The sequence below is a fragment of the Trachinotus anak genome, unplaced genomic scaffold (assembly GCF_046630095.1).
Source record: "Trachinotus anak isolate AG129_WGS33_773 ecotype Australia unplaced genomic scaffold, CSIRO_AGI_Tana_v1 ptg000024l, whole genome shotgun sequence".
Lineage (NCBI taxonomy): Eukaryota > Metazoa > Chordata > Actinopteri > Carangiformes > Carangidae > Trachinotus > Trachinotus anak.
In genome coordinates, this window is record NW_027273875.1 from 4,106,695 (window position 1) to 4,132,931 (window position 26,237).

Here is a 26,237-nt window from a genome sequence, read left to right on the forward strand (position 1 = left end):
TTTAAAATGATGCTTTCATAATCAGTCCTGTTTGCTGTTTTTCAGACAGAGTTTACACAACTTCATTAGTGGCAAACTCCCTGATCATTTGTCATTGTCTTCAAACAATAACTCGGGTTTTACTGATGTGTCACTGCCAGTTGATAGCAAGATGAGACACCAACTGTAACTTGACTGAAGTGGCATCATCATTATTTTTATCATAACAATTACTTGTATGACCACTTATATGTGAAAAGGGTTGCTTTTGGTGGTGAAGCCAGACATGTCCCTCAGGAGCTGGTGGAGACTAAAAACAGAGCTAAAAGGAGGGCTTGGACTTGAATTCAGTTTCAGTAGGTGCACAGTCTTCTTTATTTTTATTCATTTTGAAGTCTTGTTGTCTTGTTTGTTTTTCTAGCCTAATTATGAGAAATCTGGAGTTTGCTTCCATGTTTTCTATCTTTGTTTGGTTGAAAATGGGACCATGTGTAAGAGGTTGCATGCAAAGCGGTGAGAATAAGAAGTATGATCAACAGCATAGTTGCCCCAAGCCATAGTTTAAAGGGCAAAGCTGTGTAAAATTTAAATGACAGCTCAGCAGAAAGTCCTCATACTGAAATCACTTTGTTTCCTCACTGTGGGACCATTTGGTCCTTGCAAATACAGCACAGAAACTCACAGGCCTGTTGAGCTGGAGGCTGAGCTGGAGATCCCGAGGCTTTGACTGTGACTTAAAATGTAGCATGTCGTCACTCTGCCATTTGTTCTGCCATGCTTCAAAGTAGGCTCGTTTTAATACAGTGGGGATGGATTCATTACGACATTCAAGACACAAACACACTCGTTTCCAAGGGAGACAATGAAGCTTTGTTATAATTCAACTTCCCACACACGCACTTTTTATGAGGCTCACAGCTTCTGGCAGCATCATGAAGGCCTCCATGAAGTACAAAATGATGTCATGATTTCAAGGGGAACAATATGATGTTTTTAAAGGTATTTTATTACCGGAGTGTGTACAGACCTTTTGTAGAATCATCAATTGTAGTAATTCTTTAGAAAGCATTTTACATTTTTTTCATAAGAAAGTTAGACTGTTGAAAAGTCCAAATGCAGCAGAGCAGTCGGGTTCCTTGTATACGTCCGTCACTCTCAATCCAAATCCAACTCAAATCGACCAGTGTCTGTGTGAGGAGGCCTGCTGCTGCAAAGAAAATGGCTGAGAGGCAAAAATCCAATTCTTGATTACAGGGAGCCATCTAGTGGCAGCTGACTGAAAGAGAATGAAACCAAAACCAACAGCAGAGAGCCTCCACTTCCATCAAAAATGAGTACATTTGTTTTATGGCTTAACAAAGACAAAACACACACACGCACACACGCGCACACACACACACACACAAAACAAAAAAAACAATCTCTTACAATTACAATTTTTTTTTCTTTCAAATCACCTCAGCCTTTTAGAATCAGTGTGGAAATTAAAATAGAAAATAAAAATCTAGTCTATGGTACAGTCCAATATTTTGCTATAACATTTCACAAATACTCCATCTATATAAACATTGATAGGAACACACAATATAAACCAAGTGCCCTGCAAAAACCTTCATTCTCCAATTTTACCACTGTATGTCATATACTGATGTATTTGTACTGTAAATGCCAACCAGCAGGTGCTCAGTCTACAGTATAAACTCTTGGCACTAGAACCAGGAGTATATAACATGAGTATTTACATTACAATTACTTTATTTTGGGGAAATTCAAGGTCTCTGCAGCACACTAAGAAAACTTTTTTTGCCTGTGTAAACAAAGGCAAAAAGAGGAATATGCAACACACAACACAAAAACAAAAACTCATTCCATAATTCTGTTATATCAGTCTCCTGAAGACCAAAGTAGAGCAAACTGAACTTTCCTTTATGCGTAACCTTTTCAGTATACAGTACTATTAACAACAGAGATGTTCCAAAACGCAGAATTGTTACCAAAAAATACACATCATTAAGTGTCTTGTGTTTTTGAGCTCAAAAGAAAGAGAATAGCTTTCTTTATTATCTTTACTGCCATTACATGCATTAACCCGTATTCATCGGACTTCTCTTGAAGCCATGTAATTGAGGTGTAGCTATCTCTCATAACATCTTTTTTTTTAATAATGAAAATTAAATTTTAAAGTGAGTCTTCTCACTTGCTGAATCTGTTTTGTGTGCCACTGCTTGTATTAAAAGACTGTATAATGAACAGTGCACTTTTACATTTAAATGCCAGAGGAAACAAGTAAATAAGAAATTAAAAACAATATAGGAAAAATACAAACATAATGCAAAAACAAGTTCCCGGCCTTTAAAAAGATTCTTCTTTTTCTTCTTTGCTTTATATTGAACAAATCACTAGTAAACACCTTCCTATTTCCTTGAAGGAAAAAACAGGGTGGGGAAAAAAAACGGAACAAGGAGGAGAATACTCCAAACTCTTTTAGCTCGTCTCCAGTTTGGCCATTTCCTGCACGTAGATCCCGATGCTCTCGCTGTCAAACAGCACAAAGTAGACGGTCTTGATGGTGGAAGACATGGTGGCCACAAAGTAGCTGGAGATGGCCTTGAGGATGAGCTGGGCTGCCGTCTGCTTCGGGAAACCGTTCCTGAGAGAAAAGGACATACACTTAGTGAAAAATGAATTTGGAGGACCAGTTAGGCACGAGTGTGAGACAAGTGATAGTGAGACGATTCAGTCTCTCTAATGGTCAAATTCAAATACTCACTGAAACCTAAACAGACGACTTTGTCTACTTTAACCCCTTCAGCCCAGTCTCATTTTTTAAGTAGACCAAATATAAAATTTTAAATTCTTCAGAAAAATTCTTCTCAAAACCTATGATTTTCACAAGAGTTATGTCATCTCTAAAGCTGTTAGCACAAGGGAGCAGAAAAACCTTGTTCAGACAAGATGAGAGATAATAAAAACAACCATGCCAGTAGCTCTTTGAGGCTGCACAAAGTAATGCTTTGCAGGTATAATATGTACCATGTTGTGCTTATTAGCACAAAAGTGCAGCCTAGGCTGATGGGGATGCCTTTAGAATTGCAGATATTTGGTCATAAACCCAAGTATTGGACAAACAGATATTTTGACCTGATGATGGCGCTCGAGGAAAAGTCAGACTCACCAAAGTTATTACAAATCATCCCTGAGGGCCACATAAATAACTGTACTACTGTGCAGTCTGTCTAATTGCTGCCTAAACATTTCACTCCACCTCATGGTGGCACTGAAGGAAAAGTCAGGAAGTTCCCCAAAGTCATCAGGGTAAATCATCTGGGCACCATGAATGTCTGTAGAAAATGTAAAAACAATCCATCTGAAATATTTCAGTCAGGACCAGACTGGCAGACCGTCAGACCCTTGAGCAACGTTATCAACATATCATATCTATATTTCTGTAGTTTAGTTTAATGTATTTTTAGTTTGGTTTAATTTTGGAGACTTTTCTGTAAATCCTTTCTTTTTTTGTTAAATCCTGGAGAGCTTCACCCTCTCAGGCCTCTAAAACTGTTCAAAACAATCCAGCTGAGTGGGGAACATCAGCCTTTGGTTGAACTGCTGCAATTCACAGACATACAGTATCAAACCTGTATGTATTATACATTGCTTTGTTTAAAGAGTCACAAGCCAAGAAAATTGAGAACCACTGCTCTAACCTGCATGTGCTGCCTTCACACTTTCTCACTGCTGTTCCAACACATGGTGCGTTTGTGTAAATCTTTCCTGTTCAAAGTGCAGGTGTTCACCAGCGTAGCCAGGAAACCAAGTCAGCTCCCATTTTGACTTACACGTACAGGCGGGCGGAGACACATGAGCACAACATTTTATTGCTGATGGTGCGGGAATACCACTATTAATATTAGTTATGATGAGATGTCAGAAGGCTTTTGGAGTATGTGTGAACTCAGGAACAGGTCTCTTGCTCTCCAACATAAAGTGCTCTTATCGCTAGTGGTATTATATTGTAACGTTAATGACCTGCAGGATGTGTAGCAGGCTGGTTGTTAATGAAGGAACACTGTCCCACAGTTAGGTTAACATAATGATACATTTTTAACAGAACTAAATCATGTATTTTTCTGTGTGTGTGTGTTTATTTTAATACCTTCCGCTACCAATGGAGGGAAAGGCCACAGACTTGAGTTTCTTCTCGTCGGCCAGAGCCAGGCAGTTCTTCACCGTCTTGTCCAGCAGCTCCTCACACTTGTCGGAGCCCCAGCTTGGACTGTTACAGTGGATGACGTACTTTGCAGGCAGACCAAAGCCTGCGGTCAACACAGCTGAGCGATGGAGAGAAGAGAGGAGGAAGGACGGTTAGTGAGGTGAGAAGGGAAGAGGAAAAAAAGATGGAGAGTACAAAGGAAATATTAGCACTAGCATTCTCCCGGCAACACTAAGTGTAAAGGAAATCAGTTTTTCCTTTTGCACATTCCTATGATAATGAGATTTTCTTTAGGATCTGTGATGCGATGAATGATTATTTTTCATTACAAATTAATGACTGATGAGAAAATAGTGAAAAATGTCATATCACAATTTCCCAGAATGCAAGGCGATATTCACTTTGTATTGATATAAAGCAGAAGAAAGCACCACATCACAAAAACCTGAATATCTATGTAGAGCAACAAATCAATGAATCAACGTATCACCTCAGTTGTAAATTAAATTACAACACTCAAAGTGCCAGTAACAATATTTTTTTAACATCTCTACAAAAAAAAGACAAGAAGTGGATGACAGTCATCTGTGAGGCCAAAAACTAAAGAAATGTGGCATCAGTTCTGAACTTCCTGCAAATATTTTGCTCTTGAATAAATATGAACATGATGGCTTGCACAACACTAAAAACATAAATGATCTAGAATTACCACCTCATTACCACACTGACCTTGACCTTTGAGCACCAAAATCAAATCACTTCATCCTTGTGTCCAACCGAATGTTTGTGCCAAGTATGAAGAAATTCCCTCAGGCGGTTATGAGGGTATCACGTTCACAAGGCCAAAACCATGTTTTCTGAGGTCACTGTGACGTTTGACCGCCAAAATCTAATAAGTTCATCCTTGAGTCCAAGTGAATATTTGTGCCAAATTTGAAGAAGTACTGAGATATTGTGTCCACGAGAATGGGACGGATGGACAACATGAGAACAATATGTTCTGGCTGTCGCCGGCACAGAGACGTAAAAAAAATGAAAGAACAAGAGTGTAGTCACGCACAGCTGCCAACTATATTGCTGGTAAACATACTTCCTCTTAGACACCTTGCTACAGCATCACACAGCAAAATCTGTGCTGATTCTGTTTAGTCAGACAGAGAGTGAACTTGTTCACATCTGGCACGCTGCTGGACTTCCTCATGTCACAACCATCATCCACTGTCAAAATCAGCTTCAATAACAAGTTCTGTCAGAAGTGAAAACCCAAAAGTTTAGTTTGGGGCCCTGAGATGCTAAAAGAACATTTTGCTTTGTGGAAAATGTATGCAGCAAATCTCCAAGAGCTTAAAATGGTTTGACCAGGGTATTACAGTGAGGTGGGCCAGAGAAATCACTTCTCCAGACAGCTGGAGAAGAGAGAAGAAAAGGAGAGGAGGAAGAATGGGGAACAGAAGAAGAGAAGAGAAGGACAAATGAAAAGAAAAGAGAGGAATCTGTTCTCCGCAGCTGAAACATTTAGTATAGTCTTCCATCAAACCAGCAGCTGTACACAGTATAATTCAGCCAAAGCCCCCTGACGCTGTGAAGTGAGAAAGTCTCCAGTCAGAGTTTATTAGCCCACAGTGAACTCGAGACTGGACTGGAGTCAAAGCAGAGGACGAGCTGATTTCCAGATGGCAAACACGGAGGATGGAGAGACTTCACACAGCGGGGCGAGAGCCAGTCACACTGCATGGGTGATCTGGTTGTGAGGTAAAAGTCTTGAGGATGATGATGATGATTATGGTTTTCATGGCCGCTTGCAAAGTTCAACTTGTTTTATGGGCTGGGTTGGTGGAACAGTACATGGTGGTGCTTATGTACTGCACATCTGGAGATCGCCTGTCAATCAAACTATACGAACAGTACTGCAACATTTCTGTTGATGTGGTTTGGGCTTCTGAGGTGCTCTTTGTTGTCAATTGTGGCTTTAGAGGCTCAGGCTAATGATCAGCTTCTTTTATTCAAATCCAAAAATACTAGACAAAAAAGACTTTGCTGCAAAATTTTGAAATGTGTTACTTCTTGTGTGCAATGTGATTTTTCCTGCAAAAGACTGTTAAAGTCAATAAGACAAAATATCAAAAGCAATGATGCACTATCCTATGTCACAATACTTCCTCTAGTACCCCGTCATCACACCCCTTCGATAAGTGGGATTGCTTTTACAGAACTGCTGAAGAAAGCTTCACTGCAGAGAAAACACCACGGCTGTGGTGGATGTGTGTCTGCATGTGTCCATAATAACTTATAGTGATCCTGGAATTATCCATATTTAGGTGTAGTCTCTGTTTTCTTTTCTTTTTTCAATAGTTTTCATCAAGTTTTCTTTTGGTTAAATCTTTTTTTTCTTTCCCAAATTAGCTGAGTGATGTCACAGTCTTTCCATGTGGGGTACAAGTGCCACTGACAGTCAATATTTGTTTTTAGGATTAATTCATTGTTGGTTTTGGTGTTGGGTTTTATTGAAAGTAAGAAAAAAAGAATATAGAATCAGGTTTATGCTTTCAGAAAAGCAAATGTAAAAGCTTTTATGAACTTGATGACTTTAGAGTGAATCATGACTCTCAGAAAAACTTTGCAAAACAAACATTTCTGAATAAAAAACTTGGTGTAAAGTTCAGTGGATTTGAGCTAAATCAGAGCTGACCTTTGAGGGATCAGAGAGTCTAAAATGAAAGAAGCAATTATCACGTATCAGTCGTGTTGCGTCATTAATGAGAAGTAACACCAACAGAAGCCTTAGTCTTTGTATCCATTCAGCCACAAATAAAACGAGCCACAGCTAATGGTAGCCACGAGAAGTCAATACAGCGACAAGCTTACAGCTCAGCTGATTTCACTGAGGCTGCAATTAACAATGGTTTTCACTTTCAATTAATTTGCTAAATATTTTCCCAGTTACCATCATGAACAGCAGCAAATCCTCAAAAACAAGCCGGTATTTTGCTTTAAAACTGGCTTTGATGATTAACTCGGATCTATTAACTGACAAATTTTTTGCAGCTCCAGATTTTACGACAAATTGATTTTGCTGTAACATTTTCTGGTGTCACTGAATAACCCTGGTACCTGCCTGGCCTTGAAATGGAGAAGTAAATGGAGAAGTCTGTTGAAAAAAAAAAATCCAGATGAACAAATACTTAAAAAATATTTTTTACTGAAGGACTTTTCTGACGGCTGTTCTGGTTGTGGTGACCATTTGGCTGATCCAGATCCCCAGTATCACTGACAGGCTCCGCTGGCTCGGTGTTCAGTCCCCTGGTAATCTATTTATGAGCTCCACACAGAGACCAGGATTAGGATCCAGCGCTAACTTGGCTAAATGTGAGAGAGGGCGGTGGTGAAGGTGGGGAGTGTTCGAAAAAGCGAGTGTGAGCGATGAATAATGAGACAGACAGATGGAGAAAGAGGAAGAGGGGTACAAAAAGAAGAAGTGGAGACAAATGGGTTGAAGATAAAATAATCTGTGAGGGCTCAAACAACATGGCTCTCTGAAGACTGGTGCCTTCAGTTTTAGACTGAAGATGCCAACAATAGATATTACGTGCCAGTACTAAATGTCTTTGATCATCTTCATCCCCAAAATATCCCATAATTGACCGTTTCTACACAAAGTTTTAGTTGTGGCGTATTAGAAGACGTCCATGGCTCTGTACAAGTTCAGTGATGAAGCACAGTCTGGCAGCATCCAACCTTTAAGAGGAGAATGAATTAATCAGTGTGTTCATGTCCAAAGGGCTGATGGTTGCTGCAGCGTCCTGACATCATTCGCTAAATGAGGAAGCAGACGCCAAGAGGCTCCAGCCCTGTGTGGCTTGGTGTGTGTGTGAGAGAAGAGAGATTTACAGGGCAAACTGACATCACTGTCATAGGAGCTGGGTGGTGCCTGAGTGGATCAATATGCACTTTCTGACCCCTTCAGTGGTGACACTGGAAGAAAGTCGTGAAACTTCAGTGTTGCCTAAAGCTGGAGTGTAAAAACACTGCTCTTTGTGGCTTGAACTGGGGTTAACACTCACACTAGTCATGTTTTTCTCCAGTGAAAGTTTACAAAGACATCCTGAAGCAGAACTCTGTGAATTTCTCCTCCTATCTTGTCGTCAGGACGACAGGAACGTGCCTCTGATCACAAAAACTAGAGGTTGAGGGAGCTTCTCAGCTTCTTATAGAAGAAACTACAGTGAAAGAAAAAGATAACTGAAGCAAAGTTTCAAGTTGTCAGTACTGTCTTATCATTTCAATTATCAACTATTGCAACTAACAGCAGCCAGTCAACAACCACAGTCTGAAAAATGAAATAAAAGGCCTGTCCACTGCCTGTCATTCAAAAAGTGACCACAACACGTAGACATGAGATTCATTTTAGAAAATAATTTGTCAAAATCAGTTTGTTGCACTGGCTAAAGCCATAACATACATAACCAATAACATTTACCTGGTGAGTATGGGCTGGTAAAATAAGGAGATATTCTGCTTGAATTTTGTAACATCTAACTTAAAGTCACTAAACCTGCAACGATTAATCAATTAGATGATCAACAGAAAATGTATCTGCTATTATTATGATAATTAATTAATTGTTTTAGTAATTTGCCAAGCAAAAATGCCAAATAGTTACTGGTTTCAGCTTCTCAAATGTTGTGGATTTGATGCTTCCTCTGTTGTATATGATAGTAAAGTGAATATCTTTGGGTTTTGGGCTGTTGGGCCAATAAAACAGATCACCTGAGGCTGTGGTAAATTTTAACAGAAATTTCCATTATTTCATAAACAAAATAATTAATCAGTGAGTCAAGAAAATAATCAGTAGATGAAGTGATGATAAAAATAATCATTAGCTGCAGCTCTAAAGGTCACGATTGGAGTAAACCAAAGTCAATTTAATAATGAAAGAGTCCGCTCTAGAACTAAGACCAAAGCAGAAATGACAAACCCTGAAAATTTACTTTTGATACAAAAATTGTAAAAACATGTAAAATAATCATTTAACAATCCACAGGGTTAGCAGCAGGTACAGCACTATCAGTAAATCTAGACAGTATCGGCTGTGCGCACTTACCACCAGCCACCTCCAGAGGGCCGTTTTTCTTCTTCAGCTCCGCCAGCGCTTCAGTGAACTCCTTCCCTCCCTTTTTTTCCAGAGCAGAGCCTGTAAGTGGAGAGGGGACTGGGGTGAATGCATCCTCACGTACTGCTGACAGACAGACAGACAGATGGACAGCAGGAAAGAGGAGAGGTGATGTCATGCAGACAGACGGGCAAGCGGGCGAACATGGAGCCGGACGGACAGACAGGTTGGCAGGCGGACAACAATGCTGTCAATCACTTCACCTGGCCTCTCTCTGAATCTCTGTGCTCATGCAACACACTGAGTCTCTGTTACTTTATTTCTGAGACTCAGGAAAAGTCTCACAACTTAAGTGCTACTATTTTCCATATGACTCACTCTGAGTCAGTTAAACGTAAGTATTAAAGCCCCAGTCCCTAATTACTTCCCTCTGTCCACACATACTGGCTTATCTGCAGCGGACTGAGGGTATTTTCTTTCACTCTTAAATTAGAGTTTGTTGAAAAAAAAAAAAAAAAGAAAAAGAAAAAAAAAAGAAAAATGGACTAGCAGCATGTTGTAGATGAAAATGTAACAGCTCTGTTTACACTGTTTGCTCACACATTTCAAGTTAAACAGTCCAGGAAGCAATCTAACGTCCTCCTCTGGAGCGGAGGAAGAAATTATGAAGCCAGTGGGAAAGCAAATTCAACTGTCTCTTTCCTACTTATTTTAATTGAAGTCATTTCACATCAGTCACACTATTTCAGATTTACTCAGAGCTAAAGAGAGAAGCCACAAAGAGGAGAGAGGCGATTCACCAGAGCCAGAGAAATGAATGTTCTGGCTGCAATATCATTAAAAACAGGCAGGAGAGAAAAACACAGTAAAATTAATGTCAGCCTTTTCAAGAGAAGTTAGTGGGAAAAGCTCCTCAATTTATATAGCAGCCAATACAAGCAAGCAGATAAAGAATAATGGTCTTTGTATTTTAACAGCCCATTGTATAGTCATTAATGGTTAAATAGTTAAACATTCATTCACTCATTAATTCAAATGAGCGGTGATCATCATCCCTCGGGAGCTTTAATCAAATGTTTTGGAGTTTCTTTCTAACCAGCCGGACTGACAGCACAGTCGAGGGGACGGAGGTTACAGGAAATGAAGTGAGTCTCAGATCGTCCACATTTCAGTCACGTGGAAAAAGTTAACAACAAGCAGCAGCTCAGTTTCAGGATTACACAGACAAGAAATTTACAGCAGTGTAAGTATTACAACAACTGCTCTGTGTCGATCAGATTTCTGTTGACACAGCATCTACACGACTAACACCTGGATATTTGATGACTGTTAAGAGTAACAGACTGTATTGAAATACAGTGCTTATGTTCTTCAGGGGCATTAGCTGTGAAGGTGAGGCAGTGGGTAGAGCACAACAGCAACAGATGGGCTACCCATGTTACAGGGCTGCAGCATATCCCTGCTTTTAAACAGACTGGCTGCTCATGTAGTTCAGGCCTATATGATGTGAAAATTAACTTTGCAAAGACTTTAAAGTTGCAGAAGTCAGTTAACACTTGCTGCAGTCTGATGAATATTTTTGAAAAATTGTAAAGAGATGTGTAATAGCTAATGCACAGGATTACTGAGTTATTATTGATCAGACCTACAGCAGGCCTCTATTAAAACCAGTGGCTGCATTGGTGAGGGCCTGATGTTTCAGGCACTGCTGAGACAGACATACAATGCAGACTGGTTTACATAGTGGATCCATTCAGTCTGAAGACCTCTCAAACACAAGACTACTACACGGCACTTCATAATACTCTGTTATCCAACTTACTTCATGAATCCTGCTTTGAGAAACAGACCCCAGTTGCTGGGTTGAGCTGTCAGCTGGCATCCAACAGCCTTTTATAATGCGGTGAGCTGCCAAATTCAAATCATCCTTTTCACAATGTCACAAGGGTTTATTGAAATCATAGCGTGTGACTGCAACGCTCTTTGGCGCTCTTTGAAACTGAGTTTCCCAAATGCACCTCACTGTGTAAATAAAAGAGTCCCTGCTTGCACATTTATAGGCTCTGCAAGTTCATTTTCACCCATGATACATTATAATTCCTTTAGTCACTGTTTCAACAAATTCATCATTTACAGTAAAAATAGCAGGGGTTGTGGGTTAAAAGGTTTTCCTCAGCTGAAAGGTTTTCTGTGCTGCTGCTGTTACATTTGTCCACAGACTGTACTGAAGACTATCTGGATAAATGCAGAGGGAGAGAGAGAGAGAGAGAGAAAGAAAGAGAAAGAGAGAGAAAGAGAGAGAAAGAGAGAGAGAGAGAACGCAGGCAGCCATGGTCTCGGTGGTGTCAATAGTTCCTTTACCTACTTCACCACCTGTATAGAGGGAGGAGTTGGTCGGGTGAACGACAGCGTCGCTCTCCACGATGGAAATGTCGGCTTGGACAACTTGCAACTACAGACAACAACAACAACGACAGACAACAGGCAAACAACATGGTGGTAAAAACACAGTGAGTGATCAGGAGCAACAAGATGGGACAAAGAGTAAGAAAAAAAGAATGAAAGAGAAAAAGAAATCAAGAGACAAGAGGTGAGCGCGCTCCTTATTGTCTGAGGACATCACAGGAAACAAGGAGGCCACTGAGGACACGGTGGGTCACGTTATGTAATTAGGAAGCAGGACTGCACATTTAGTCTGATTTATTAAAAAAAAGACAGTAAACTACAATAAATTACCATGAATTTGTAATTTACACTCGGGTGCACACAAGTCTACACACTTGAGTGCATTTTAGAATATTCTAGTGTCATAGTTGTAGTTTTGAAGGGAGGACAGTACGAAAGTATTTGAATCAGTTTTCAGACTAACTGTGTGGTCCTGATTTCTTGGCTCATTAAACTGTGCAAAAATATTTATGATCACAGTCCAGGTGAATGACCTTACAGCCAGGCTGCAGTGAGCCACTAACAGCAGCTCACGCCACTTTCTCTTCTGTATATTGGTGTTGTATTTCAGTCCAATAATGTTCCTGAACTTATAGTGATTATTAAGCATTAAAAAAAGGGCCTGGCAGCCATCTGAAAGGAGGACAACCTGGAATGAACCTGAACACATCTACACAATGCGAAGAGCAAGCAGAGTCATTGCTCTGAGGAGCTTTGATAAAATCCTTGAATGTCTCCACTAATATTCTTGTCTTTCTCATAGGAACTCTTATTACTGCAGAGAACAGAAAGAGCAGGCTCAGTTACTTGAGGTCATGTATTCACACTGTAAACAACACCAGCAGGGTCCTTTTACTTCCTGCAGAGCTGAGGAATAAAAGGGGGCATCAACAAATATGCAGGATTCTTTTTTTTTTTCTTTTGGAAATACTGCAGAAACCAAAACGTCAATAACAATACTTGGAGAATTTGCCTGATTTATTCAGAGTAATTATGTCGTACTACTGAGATGTTTAAGGCAACAAAATATGACTTGCCCATAAAAGTTTTATGCTACATGGATTAAAGTAAAGAGGGTCCTCTGGCAGCAAGCTCAGCACAGAAACTGTCTCCAGGGATAAAAAGCAGCAGAAACACTAATGACCTGCAGGTTATGCACCATAGGTCCAAATAAGTAAGGAAACAATAACGCAACCATAAAAAAACAAACAAACAAAAAATAGAAAACTCATAAAGTGTTTGTGCTGTAAATCATATTTTTACATGGACTTTTCTTTTAAATAGAACCTGAAAATAATGAGTCGTAGAGTCGATGGGTACCTTTTCCACTGTCCTGAGCGCGACAACAACCAGGTTGCTCACAGTGTGAATAACCAAACCTGTTGGAAAGACCAGTCAACCAGCCTGAGGCCTTAGTCTGAGAGGTTCTTTTTCAACTCACTCACAATTTAACAGTAGTTTTAAAGCTGTTGAACATTCAAGGATTTTTTAAATATCAAACCTCCACTAGGACCAGAGAGGGCGGGGGATGAATGGGGGGCTCACCTAGATCATCTTTAAGTTCAAGTTCAGCATTAGTGGGGCTGATGACCCCCTCCACGTCAAAGCCAGCCAAGTTACTGACCTCGCTGTGGATAAGGTTGAGCTGCAGAAGGGGGAGAGGGAGGGGCAGGAGATGGAGCGAGGGTGAGGCATGCCAAGGAGGAGGGATCACGAGAAGGAAGAGGGGAGGAAGCAATGCCATTAAAACCAGATTCACACCGCAGCTTAACAGGATACCTTGACTTTTTGATGAATTACAAAACTGGACCCAACATATCTGCTCAAAAGCTGAAGGCACACAGTGAGCAAATCCTAAATATAGTTGTGTGCAGTGATTTATTGTATTTACTGTCTTGTAAAAATACAGTGGACCTTGTTTGCATCCAAGCTGATGCTGCTACTGCATGAGTGCTCACCCTTACCCTTAAGACTGTGGTGTTTGTACGTGGTCATATTGTGTTTACGGTTTTTAGTTTGAGTCTACAATTATTGAAGTTTTTGCACTCGTTTGTTATTTTGCCCTTGTCCTTAATGTCAGTTCTATGCTGCACTGTGGTCAATGAGGAACGACATTTCGTTTCCCTGTATGCATGTCGTGCATACTGCATGTGTGGAAATGTCAACAATAAAGCTGAACTTGAACTTGAAATGTAGACTGACGGCCAACTGTTAATGTGTAGAGTATAAACAGGAGTACAACAGGAATGGAGAAAAAGGATGTAATCATTTGATGGGAAAAGCCTTTTACACATTTACTCATGCTGCTATAAAAAGGCGAATCATACAGCATCTGATTGAAAGCCAGTTATCAGCATTTGGTAGCTTTATGTCAGACCTGTGGATGAGCACTGTCATATGCAGCTAACAAAAACCAAAGACAGCAGCGGGTCCACAGGTCTGTAAAATTAGGACTGCATTTGTGAAACTCCAACAAGCGGCATCAGAGGTCACAAAGTGAAACTAACCAACCAGTATGATGGGTACAGTATGTTGAAGGTAGGCATATCTAAATGTGACCCACCTGTGCTTTGTAACATTAAGTTACGTCCAGGTTCGGAGTGTGGAGAGGACTTTAAAGTGTTTATGTCATTCTGTCTACATCCTGTTTATCTTACAAAGACCCCTTTGTCCTGATGTAGATTGCTCTAGATTTATGGTATATACTATAGATTTATGCTTATTTTATTTGGAATTTGGTTTTTATTGTTTTGTTTTCATGTTTTGTTTGTTTACGTCTGGCTCTACCCCACAGTTTCAAAGCTGGTAATTTTACCAAAGCTGAAGGAGGACTGCAAACAGTTATAAACATCTGTCAGTAGACTTGGCAAAGAGAAAATATTCTAAAACTAAAAAGTCAAAATGTCAAGGTATCCCTCTAAATGTTGAGAATTTCAAAAGGCCAGGCCTGATCCTGTTAGCACCTCTTCGCCTGAGATTCAGTAGCCATCTGTTATACAAACAACGTATTTCACCGTCAAGGATTTAAACGAAAGACTTGATAATAAAGGCCCAGGTCATCTCAAAGAAGTGTAATGATAGAGGAAGTAGTGACAACTGAAACATGTGTGACTGAGACTGAATAAAACACCAAGGGCAATGCTCAGGCAGGAAAAGCGCAGTTACAATAATTAAGTCTATAAAACAGAAACAGACTTTTTTTTCTATCCATGGCTTCATTATCTTAATCAGTGGGAGGTTAACAGCATTGGTTTGATTAATTATCATCCACTGATTTAAACAGCTGCTGTAATCTGTGGTCAGCTACACAATCAAGCACTAAGCTTTTTTACGAATGAAGAGGGTATAAAGCCAGCAGACAAATACTGCTGCTGCTGCTGCTAAAGGGTAGAATATTCAGCTTCATGCTCAGTTTCAATTACTTCAGGTTATAGTTCAGTCTTTACTTTGAAAAAAGTAAAAAAAAAGGTTGACTTTTAAAAAAAAAATATTTTCATATTTTCAGACACTATTTTCAGCTTGTTATGTTTTACACATTTCTTACTAAAAACCTGTATTCATTCTCAACACAGGCAACCACATCGTTGTTTATTTGTTCATTGCTGCAGGTTACCGAACAAAGCAAAAACAAGGAATGAGTGTCATTCTGCTTTAAAAAAATACGAGAATTAACGCTTTGTGGTTGTATGCCTCTGCCAACCAGCCAAGTTACAGGAAATATGGTCACAATCTTCCCTTCCTGAGTTACAGCGTTGAATAATGTTGTGTGTTTTTGCAGAACATTATGATGTCACAGTGAAGTTGACTTTTGACCATTTGGATGTAAAATGTCATCACATCACAAATGTCATTTTATTCTATTAGATATTTATCTAATCTAATCAGTTCGTTTTTGAGTCCAAGTGAATGTTTGTGCTCAATCTGAAGAAATTCCCTCAAAGCATTACTGAGATATTGCATTCACGAAAACGAGGCGGACGGACGGACAACCTGAAAACATAATGCTTCGGCCCTGTCTGACGCTGGCACAGAGTAGTAAAGGATGCAGCCAAATGATATGGGTAGAATCAGTTCCCTTTTTTACTGCCAATTAAATGTGTGTGTTACTGTATCCCTTCAGGTTAACTAGTATTAAATAATATATTAGTATCAACATATGCATGGCAGAGCAAAGCATGCAGTACCATCAGCAGAAGTTAAAGTCACAACTGAGCTGAAACATTGAGATCTGGAGGTAAATTTCTCCACGTTAGTTGTTCTGCAGGGGGCCTTTTATTACATTTTTTGAATTTCAACAGTGTAGTAAAGAGTTTATTTCACTCATCAGATTGTACAACAACTACAAATGATATGATTCTCTCAATCCTATCCTCTCTAATCTTATTGAATACAAAATTGTGTTGAGTTCTCGTGTTGTACTATACTACACACAAGCTTTAGCAAGAGGCGACAAATCAAGAGGTTGTCATGTTCCATGCTCCATGGGTTTTAATATATAATATAAATAATAATGTGAGTAATATAATATAAAATAATATAATTTTAATTTTTAGCCCCAAGAGTGTGCACAAGAGCCAAAATCATAATAAATCATCAGTTACTATCATTGTTATCACTGTTAGGAAAAGGGAACCAGTGATACTCCTTGCATCATTCTTGAGTCACTCATTGTCTTGCACACAGTGTCGTTCCCCTGCCTTTTATGTTTTTAAAACTCAGATCTATTTTTGTACGCTTCTGATCTTGATGATCTCGCGATCTTGAAACTTGAGCATTTAAAAAGATCTCAACAGGGCTTAGATGGAACTTTCAGGTAAATTTACTTCCATGTTTCAGCTCAATAAAAAGGTTAAAAAGGCAGAAGCGGGGGAAGCTAACAGATCTGAGATACAATAGACAAACAGTTAGCACAGCATTTATGGTTGCTAGTATTACAGCTCAAGCTACAGTGAAGCACTAAAAGCACTAATGAAGTCTGGTAAGTTATAGCTGACCTGTTCAGAAGTACAGCGTGTTGTAAACTTACTTTTATTGAACATAACAAATACATTTCTTTCAAAGAGAAAGTCGAGATGACTAATGGAGAAAACATCATCACATCATCTTTTTCTCACATTCTCCTGTGCACTGATCTGATTCATCCAGGCTTAGATCATTTGTTTGAGGTTGCTTGTGAATGAGATATCAAGGTTACTTCAAAAACACAGATTAGATCATGCATGACTGAGAAAAAGACAAACAATTTTTCTTTTGACGTCTGAACTATGCCATTATGTTTTCAAAAGAAAATCTAGAGTAAAGTACATCGGCCAAATGATTAAGACAGAATCAGTTCCTAATTTAGTATATGCTACAACGTACGTCAGATTGACCAGTCAGTATTAAATAAAATATTAGTTTTCTCCAAAGCAGAGAATAAATTACTGAAAAAGACAAATAAATCTTTTTCCTTTGACTTCTGAAATATCACAAGAAAGTCCTTTGATAGCTGTATTTATCTCTGTATAACTTACTTCATATATTTGTTTGTGATCAAAGGCTTGTGTAGAACTTATTTATTTATAGGCCTTCATATAGCCTGACATGAGTTAACATAATCATAGATCATTCAGTAGACACTCAACTGTATTTTTATTGCATAATTAGCTTAGACCTGTCTGGGCGGATATTTGGAAGTTGACACAAACTGACCTTTTGACCCAGGAAGAGGCTCTTGGTGGAGAGCACGGTGAAGCTATCGGCTGGCGATCCCTCTGTGGTGCTGTCTGCCGACGCCGCCTTGCTCACCTCCCCCTGCTTCTGTTGGGTGACAGAGGACATGTTAACATCACGTGTGACTTTATTTCCTTCTATATCAATAATATTCTTTGTTTGCCCCGCTCTGTAGAGAGGTCAGAGGTCAGCTACAGTGTCACTGCTGAAGCTGCAGTTCTGTCACAGTTTGTCTCATTGGGCGTAGTTACTGCAGAATTCCTCGGGTCTGTATGTAAATTCCACTGTTTCCTGACTGTGAGAGATTTTAAATCTCCCCCATTTTAAAAATATTTACACCAGTTAACCTGTAGCATATTGTATATGTAGGGTTTATGTACACTTTATTGTGAGGGAACCCCTGGACTTGTATATGTAGACAAATACCTGGCCATAAATAAACCAGAAATAACAGAAAAATAAATCAGATTCTAGTTCCTAAACTTCTTTTATGTTTGGTATGACATGTTTCAGGACAGACACTCATTCCTGCTGAGGACACTGGGTATTTTCAGTAATAAACACCCCATGTTCGACTTCCTAAGTTGACCTCAAACATTGTCAGTGTTAATCATAATCACCAGACTTGTGGCGTTTTCCCATGATGCCATACCTTTGCTTTTCCTCCTCCCTTTTTCCCACTCATTTTCTTCGCCGCTGTTTTCTTGACCGCCTTGGGTTTCTTCTCGGGGGCAGGTGAAACGGGTGTCTCAAGTTTGCCTTTTGCTCCTCTCTTCTTGGCCAGCAGCTCTGGATGGATGTTGGGCAGGACTCCGCCTGCTGCGATGGTCACACCTTTCAGCAACTGAGACAGGAAGACAACATAAACAAGATGAAATCACATGGTTCTGCACTGCCTGGAAGGGAAGAAATCAATCTAAATATTTGTTATATGCACTGGAAAATAGTTAATCATTATATTAATTGGACAATGTTTTGTAAATGAGCTATAGAATGAAAACACCTCTGGTGTCATTACTTATAGTGGCATATAAAAGATACAATAAGTTCAAATAAACGTTTACATAGACGCATCATGTCTACTATTTGACCTGGTTCAGCTCCTCATCATTGGCGATGGCCAGCAGGATGTGTCGTGGTGTGACGCGACCCTTCTTGTTGTCTCTGGCGGCGTTACCTGCCAACTCCAGGATCTCAGCTAAAGGAGTAAAACTGGATTAATATGCATTTTAAGCAAGTATAACGACATTAGTTGATTTCTGAACTGTGAGATCCCTGAACATACAGCTTCAAAGTGCTTCCTCATCAGTACCCACACATCACTTTGTGCCTTGGTTCTGAGGAGATATCCCTAAATAAAATCAGTTAGTAAATATTATATTTGTGTCACATAAAACATTTAACAAACTCATCTGTCATTATATCAGTTTTCCATGGTTCAAAAAAAATCCTATTAAACATCTGTAATAAATACATACAGTATTTTACCATTGCCTCCTCTCCAAAAATAAAACTCACCAGTAAGATACTCAAGGACAGCAGCCAGGTAGACGGGTGCCCCCACCCCTATGCGATATTTTGGCAGGCCTCTCTTGATGTAACGCAGCATACGCCCCACAGGGAAGATGACCCCGGCCTTGGTGGACCGGGACGTCTTGGTCGACTTCTTCTTTCCTCCTCGGCTGGACATGGTGCTGAGACTGCTACCAGTGTTGGGTTCTGCAGGGAGACATCAACCATGACCAATTAACGATTCGGACTATTACTGATTTTCTGTCTTACAGTTTTAAGGTGAAACAAACACCTACTAAGAATTCATTACAAAGTACATGGAATAATACTTTTTAAAAAAAATGAAAACACACTTATATTAATGGTAAAAATCAGAAACTGAAACAACAAAGAAAAAACCTTCCCATCCTCTCTAACTTGAATGATGAAGACTTCTCCTTTTGAGTAAGAGCACCTCAACAGGAAGTGACGGCTCAAAACAAAAGAGAGAAATAAACAAACTATCTCCCAAAAGCAGTTAAACTAAGAGACAAACACTCACTGGAACTGGCTGGGTATCACTGAATAAATTGAAAAAAACATTAATACTAACACTGTACTTTCATGTCTCTCTTTGCTGAATGGAAACACTGACAGGTTACATCATTGTCAGTATGACATGGACTAAATTGTTTTTTCTAAACAACATATAAATAAGTTGTCAGTATTCAGCCTTTATTCATTCATCTTAATAGATTTTAATTCAATTTTTGTTAATCACCATGTTTAACGACATCCAGCAGTTAACTCTCCACTTTCATTCCCTTAATGCCAATTCTCTTAATGCATCCATAAACGTGTCAGTTTCAAAATCTACATTACCATATTTTAAAATGTTTTAATGCACATTGTGGCTTAGATTGGGTTGTGCTTTAGTGCACCTGGGTCTAACTAAATATTGAACGCAGGCCTTTCACTGGAACATCAAAGACCCGCTGCTTTACATCTTTCAGTGTAAATCAATATTCCTGTGACTGGGTCCCTTCTCCTGGATTTATAGTCTGATAAACACATAAATAAAAAATTGGCTGCAGCCTCTGTAACAGCCGTAAAATACCAGGTAGAAATAAGCCACAAGATATTTTGGAAACCAAAAAATATCCTTATCAGACATAACACTAACAAAGGGTTTTTGTTGCCAACTAACCCGAGGTGATGAAGGACACACAATGTGCTGCTTCAACTCAAGGCAGGCATTCATTAAACATGTTGGTGGGTAATTACCCAAGATCCAAATTAGGCTTTCTGTGGGTTTTGTTTGATCACCCTCAGGCCAGAGAGCAACCTAAATGTCACACCAACTGTAGGAAAACATGGATTATAATAAAGGCTGTATCTGCAAACAGATATTTTACTAATAACATATTCCACTGGCATCCTGGGAATGGTTAATTATTACGTGTAAATATGCATAGGGCTATGATTTTCGAGGTTTATCTCTAAGAAAAACTCTGATATTCAAAGTCAATCCAGTGGATGGTTTCATTACAAATAAAAATTAGTGTAATTGAATTTTTTTTTTTAAATTATTATCACTGTGCCAGAGGCAGACGCCAATTAGCTGTATGTTACTGGCAATCAATTAGCCCCACCATAGGCCAGCTATTCCTAAACCTGCTTTAACGCAAGGATTTCACACGCCACATCACACCGCATCAAATACAACGTTAACCGCGGCAATTACAGCGTTATTGACCGGCGGACACGCACAATCCCCGCTGCAACATCTGCAGCGTTTGCCCACTCCGGCCAGGTGTAGGTGCGTTTCGCCGCCACACTGGACATCTATTTCTGCTGGCCACTGACAAGACAGCGATTTCCGCATGTCAGCAGCCCGCCGGATGTCTCTCACAAGCAGATGCGCTTTACTCAAACACCGGGCGACTACACCAGCAGCTGCGACTGAGCTGTCGGGCGACCTGAGGACATTTTCCCGTTGAGGTCAGCGAGCTTTCGTGTGGAAATAACCCCGGCAGAGCGGCGGCAGCTGCCCGCTCCTCCTCCTCCTCCTCCCCCTCCTCCCTGTTTGTCAGCTCCGGCGGCACGGTCTCCGCTCTCGGCCTTCATGCTAGAAATGCACGAAATGGCAACGGAGGCGGCTCGGTTCGGCGACCGGAGACCGGCTCTACCGACGAGGAGCCGCCAAACTCGACCCGGTGCGGCGGTGCGCAAACCCGTTGGATTACTTACAGAGCAAGGTACAAGGGGGGGAAAAAAAATGTCTCCGGTAACAAGCCTGGGCAGTGTCCTCGACTCCCACAATCCACAGCGAGTTGAAATATCGAGCCAGCGCTGCCCGCGGAGCGATGCAAGTACTGAGAGCAGGGAGCAGAGCCTGCCGAGTCTGAATCCGCCGCTGAGGTGATCTTTAACCCTTTACACCTTTACCATCCAAGAAGACACGTGGTTTGAAATGAAACGCCAATCTCACATTTAATCTCCACCAACACTCGCATTTTAAAAAAAGTACTGGAGCCTGAAATCAGACTTAATCACCAGGGGTGTCTCTACAAATTCTGGACACCTTGTAATCATGTTCCCCCGCCACCACCTCCCACAAATCCCCATTTAACTCCATTAGCCTAATGGAAAAAAAAACAGTCAATCAACCAAACTGATCAGGGCAACAATGTGTCATATGGGTGTAAAAGACTAATTGCATATTCATACATAAGTGAATTTAAGAGCTTGTGTGAGAGCACACAAAGTTAATGGAAAGACACAATTGGACATGAATTCACTCCTAAGGGCGCAGTTTTGAAGATGCATTTGAAAACATTTTAACTTCAGTGGAAAAATCTCTGCATATTTTTTAATATGTATTTGCTCAATAAATGTACAAAGAAAAAAGAGAAACATGGAAATGATAGACTGCCCTCTCTTCAGAGGCTGAAATGAACACATTATTTTTTTTTTTTTAACATTTTGTCTTGTACAGAATAGTCATATGTTTATGTTTATTTATCTTTGCTCAGCTCTGTTGTCCTTGTTATAGCTGTAAGTACATTGAGCACCATTAGGAACCAGAGTCTGATTACGTGTATGCACAAATACTTGTCCAATAAAGCCAATTCTGACTCTGACACTCGAGCAAACTCCCACAGGCTGGGTCGGTCGTAATGTACAGTTGGTACATCGGCTGTTTGGGAAGAATATGACAAAAGGTACAGCGAATGATACAATGCAAAATTTCACTTTGCTTTCTAGGTCCTGAAATGCTAACTGTGATAATAGTGGGCTAGCATGCTGAAGCTGACAGATTTAAAGTTTTGACTGATGAAAAAATTAATAATGTTTACTATGTTCACTTGGTTTAGCATGTTAGCATGCTAACATTTGCTAATTAGCACTAAACACAAAGTACAGCTGAGGCTGTTGGGAATGTCATTAGTTTTTGTTATTTAAACCAAATCATTCTGGACAAATTATAAATTTCACCCAACAATGAAACTATCGAAAAAGTCACACGGTCACCAAAGTATTTACATTTAATTGTTAGGGGGACATGAATGTCTGCACCATATTTCATGAAAACACATCCAATAGTTGTCAAGACATTTCAGTAAAAGCTAAAAATGAGGAAAAAAATCTCTAGGATTTGTCCTGTGGATGGAGATCTGAACAAAATTTCATGGAAATCCATTTGATAATGGATGGGATACTTCAGTATGGACAGACTGAAATAACTATCCCTATCTTTTTTTTCTCCACACCACTCCACAATACAGTTTAATAAGATAAAGCTCGACGTCAAGAGGTCAGAGGTCAGCCTTATGTAGCGGACTTAACCTGGATAACCATGTACAGCGTCACAGTTGTAGCCGGTGATAAAAAGTTCGTTGATAATTAAATAAAATGCACCAATAAATCAAAATAAACCAATAAACCAAATCCAAAATTATGTTAGAAAACATAAAAGAAGACAGCTCGAGCAAAAATTGCACCGCCCTATCATGAATCAGGTAACCTTTGAATCCTAATTTAACCGACTTTTATCTATCGTGTGGAAAGGGAAGCCAGAACAAGTCTGATCAGCTTTGAGTGGATAAACCTGCTGACACACACTTCACTACTACTGTCTATAGGATAGTTTGACCATTGAATAGATGGTCTGAGCTTGTTTGTTGGTTATAATCATTATATAGAGAGCGAAGATTGAAACAGTCATTGATCCACTTGTCCTCAGAAATGTTGTAAATAGCCGCAGGTTTGGAAGTACCAGTGGGGAACAGTATTAGATGCAGGAGTTTGAGTCAATGGGTTTATGTGTTTCAACATTGTTCATCTTTAAAGCTTATCATCCACCCACATCCCAAATCTGATTTGATCAGATTATTCTTACTGTGACTAAATTGTATCTCACCTGTGTGAACCTTTGCATTTTGACCAATCAGGTGTGGACCTGCAGTGTTTCCCTTCGAAGGAGGCATAGCAACATCAGCAAAGTGTTTCTCTTCTTTTCATTTAGTTACAGCTAGCAACCGAGGCTAAGAGTCATTACCACCACCTGCTATGTTGGAAGGTGGACCAAAGCTAATTACGTCTTCATCAAAATAAATCAATAAGTGATTTAGAAAAGATTGTATCAGCCCAGTTTCTCTCAAGTAATCAAATACATTAACTCCCAGACCTGAAATTAAAAACCTTCTCATACTCAATTCTACACAGCAGTAAGTAGTGTTTTTAGTGTGAAGCATGTGATGGATGCTTGGAAAAGCACAGATGTCACTAATAACATTACTGAACACTCTGTTTCGTTTAAATGTAACAGCTACATGGAGCCGTTGTTATTTTATTATTTACACCCGTGCCTTTCCTACTGTGACGTGTCAAAATATCTTTTGTGAAAAAGACCTGTTTTAAAAAGACAAGACTGATGACTTCAAAGTTTTAAAAATTATTGTGTTTTTTATTCATAACACAAACCAAGAAAATCCAGACCCAACAGCTAATATCAATGAAACAAATGAAGGTGAAGTTCAATTATTAGTCACTGTAATCCCACTGAACCTGCACAGAACCTGCAGTGACCACCGATGTGAGTGAACCTCAGTCCTGAAACTCCACACTCAAGCATTCAAATGACCAAACAGGTCAAGATTTACTGACATCCAAACACTGTCCTTGCTTTATAACTTCAGTGAGTCTGTGAAAGAACCACAAGTGACAGATATTAAAACCCAGCAGCGCACTGATGCAGTGGCAGCAGCTTCACACCAGAGGTCAGAACTGAACTGTGCATCAAATAATCCATTTTATTCAGGGCTCACTTACCGACTGGGTGAACAAAAGTAGAATAAAATAGAAATGAAGGTGTTAAGGTCAGTGATGGTGGAATATTGGACTCATTGATTCAAGAATCAAACTGTATATAACTATACAAGATGTCATAAGTTTCATTCTGATTATACACTGGACATTTAATTATCTTTACTGAGTAAGTAAAAACATTCATTCACTCCATTTGTAGTATAAGCAAAATTTTGAGAGTATGATTTTTATCCTCTAGTATGTAGAAAAAAACTTTGCCATTAAATTAAAGTCAGAAGCTATTTTTTCCATTATACATACACATAAAAAGATTTGCATTGTACCACAAAATCCCAGGTTTGCTCTTGTCTCTCACTGCCTCCCAAAATAAATCACATTAGACCAGTCAAAGGTAAACCTTATGACCTGGGTCATATTAGGGTGTGTTTGTGTGTGTGTGGTAACTTTCATAACTTTTGCTCCCAGAGACTCTTAGTTATCACAGTTAAAATTTCCGGCGCCCCCTCCTGGATGATATAAGAATACATTTAACATCTAGCCCCTGATAACATGAATTCAAAATCTGTTGAGAGTGAACAAACAATTACAGAGTTATGTCTAAATAAGATAAGCAGACCATAGTAGTTACAGATACAAGAGGTTCGACATTATTTATTTGGTAAAATGTAACATGTCATAAAATGTGTCATAAATGCAACAATTTTCGAACTTCAGATAATAAAGAAAGACATTAGTACTGAATATACAGTTCCAAAACTGGGAAAGTGTGTCCAAACCCGTTGAGTGTACTGTAAATTCTCCAACAGGTTTCTCTGTGATTGAAGTAAGAAATACTTCAATTCCCTCTCCACGTTTATTAAAGAGGGTCTCCGGGTCTGATCCACACACCTTGGTTCAAAGTCATTGTAATTTTACATAATGATTGTGGTGGAGTGACCCCCTGTACAGTCATAATGACTGATAGTGGGGCCACGTGTTGCAGCAGCAGACAGACCTGAAGATTGTCTTGGTCAGGGAGAGTCAAGTGAAAGGTCAGAGGCAGAGAACAGGGTGTGTGAGTGTGAGTGTGTGTGTGTGCGTGTGGGTAGTTATGTTTAAGCGTGTTGTGCAGGTATGTTATTCCTCCATGCATTAGAGCTCCACTGTTGTCTAAAAGTGACTAAAAACACATCAACATGCCACACTTTTGCACTGGGTGACCTGTTCCTTTATCACCACGAACACACACACACTGTAATTTGTTTCAGTCAACCCATACACACAGTCCTGCTGCAGTAAACACACACTAGTGCAGCTGAGAGCTGTTTGAGTAATGCTGGGTAAAAACTACAACGACCCATTTGATTTAGGAAATTACAGAGTGAAAATATATATTTGTGACCTTTTTTTTTTTTTAAAGATTCATGAGTCTTCAAACGAGAGGGCTTGAGGGTGAGTACCACAGACTGAAGGTTTTGTTTACATTAAGAATAAAATTCCCAAACTTTTCCACAGTGTCTGACACTATTGATTGACCTGAAACCTTTGAAACCCATGACTAATCAATTAATCAAAAATAATCATTCTGATCTATGACAAGAAGAATATAATTTATGGATTTGACATGTTCTGTTGTTGAAAAAAATAATTAATTTGTAAATACAACTGTCATATAAAAGTAGTGCAGTCAAAAGTCTGTAATGTAGTGGAGAAAAAGAACTATACAGTAAAGTGGGAGAAGCTAAGCAGGCCTACAGTACCTGAGTATTTACTCACTGCACTTTATAATAACTGTCTTCTATTGTCTTTTACTCTCACTCAACATGTCACATAGTCCCGGCGTGGAGCCCATCCTGCATGCGTTGAGTTTCAACCTTCACCCGGATCCATGTGGACTGGGTCAAAATACACATCCTCTGACCACGGCACCAGCGGCCCCCACCTGCGTCCGCCTGGAGTCAGCTGACCACAAATCAG

The 26,237-nt window shown here is 39.6% G+C and overlaps 1 protein-coding gene and 1 long non-coding RNA gene across 7 annotated transcripts; one reads left to right on the top strand and one right to left on the bottom strand.

Annotated features, from left to right (window-relative positions):
- Positions 1-964: 964 nt before the first annotated feature.
- macroh2a1 (macroH2A.1 histone) lies at positions 965-21,341 on the bottom strand. 6 transcript variants are annotated; one of them, XR_011684889.1, is made up of 10 exons: positions 21,201-21,341; positions 18,978-19,178; positions 18,551-18,657; positions 18,112-18,303; positions 17,439-17,546; positions 13,293-13,392; positions 11,664-11,754; positions 9,294-9,383; positions 4,136-4,310; positions 965-2,629 (listed from the first exon to the last, which is right to left on the bottom strand). XR_011684889.1 is itself a non-coding variant. In XM_071460988.1 (9 exons), exons 2-9 carry the CDS (start codon positions 19,147-19,149, stop codon positions 2,464-2,466), a joined length of 1,101 nt encoding a protein of 366 aa, XP_071317089.1. In that variant the 5' UTR covers positions 19,150-19,178; positions 21,201-21,341; the 3' UTR covers positions 965-2,463. The 6 variants fall into 6 exon arrangements, 5 of the variants coding, with proteins under 5 accessions (XP_071317089.1, XP_071317088.1, XP_071317091.1 ...); XM_071460988.1 differs by lacking the exon at positions 13,293-13,392; XM_071460987.1 differs by lacking the exon at positions 11,664-11,754.
- On the top strand, positions 21,246-26,231 carry LOC139607785 (uncharacterized). The gene is made up of 3 exons (XR_011684890.1): positions 21,246-21,371; positions 25,681-25,712; positions 26,095-26,231. It is a non-coding gene; the product is annotated as an uncharacterized lncRNA (long non-coding RNA).
- Positions 26,232-26,237: the final 6 nt, after the last annotated feature.

What these genes read in the sequence shown, in the direction of transcription:
- macroh2a1 (XM_071460987.1), bottom strand. Translation starts at nt 19,149, where the DNA reads ATGTCCAGCCGAGGAGGAAAGAAGAAGTCGACCAAGACGTCCCGGTCC. An exon ending in AGGGAGGAGGAAAAGCAAAG is followed by an intron (nt 17,547 to 18,111) that starts GTATGGCATCAT and finishes GTCACCCAACAG; the next exon opens with AAGCAGGGGGAGGTGAGCAA. An exon ending in CCCTCCATTGGTAGCGGAAG is followed by an intron (nt 2,630 to 4,135) that starts GTATTAAAATAA and finishes CTTTTCTCTCAG; the next exon opens with GAACGGTTTCCCGAAGCAGA.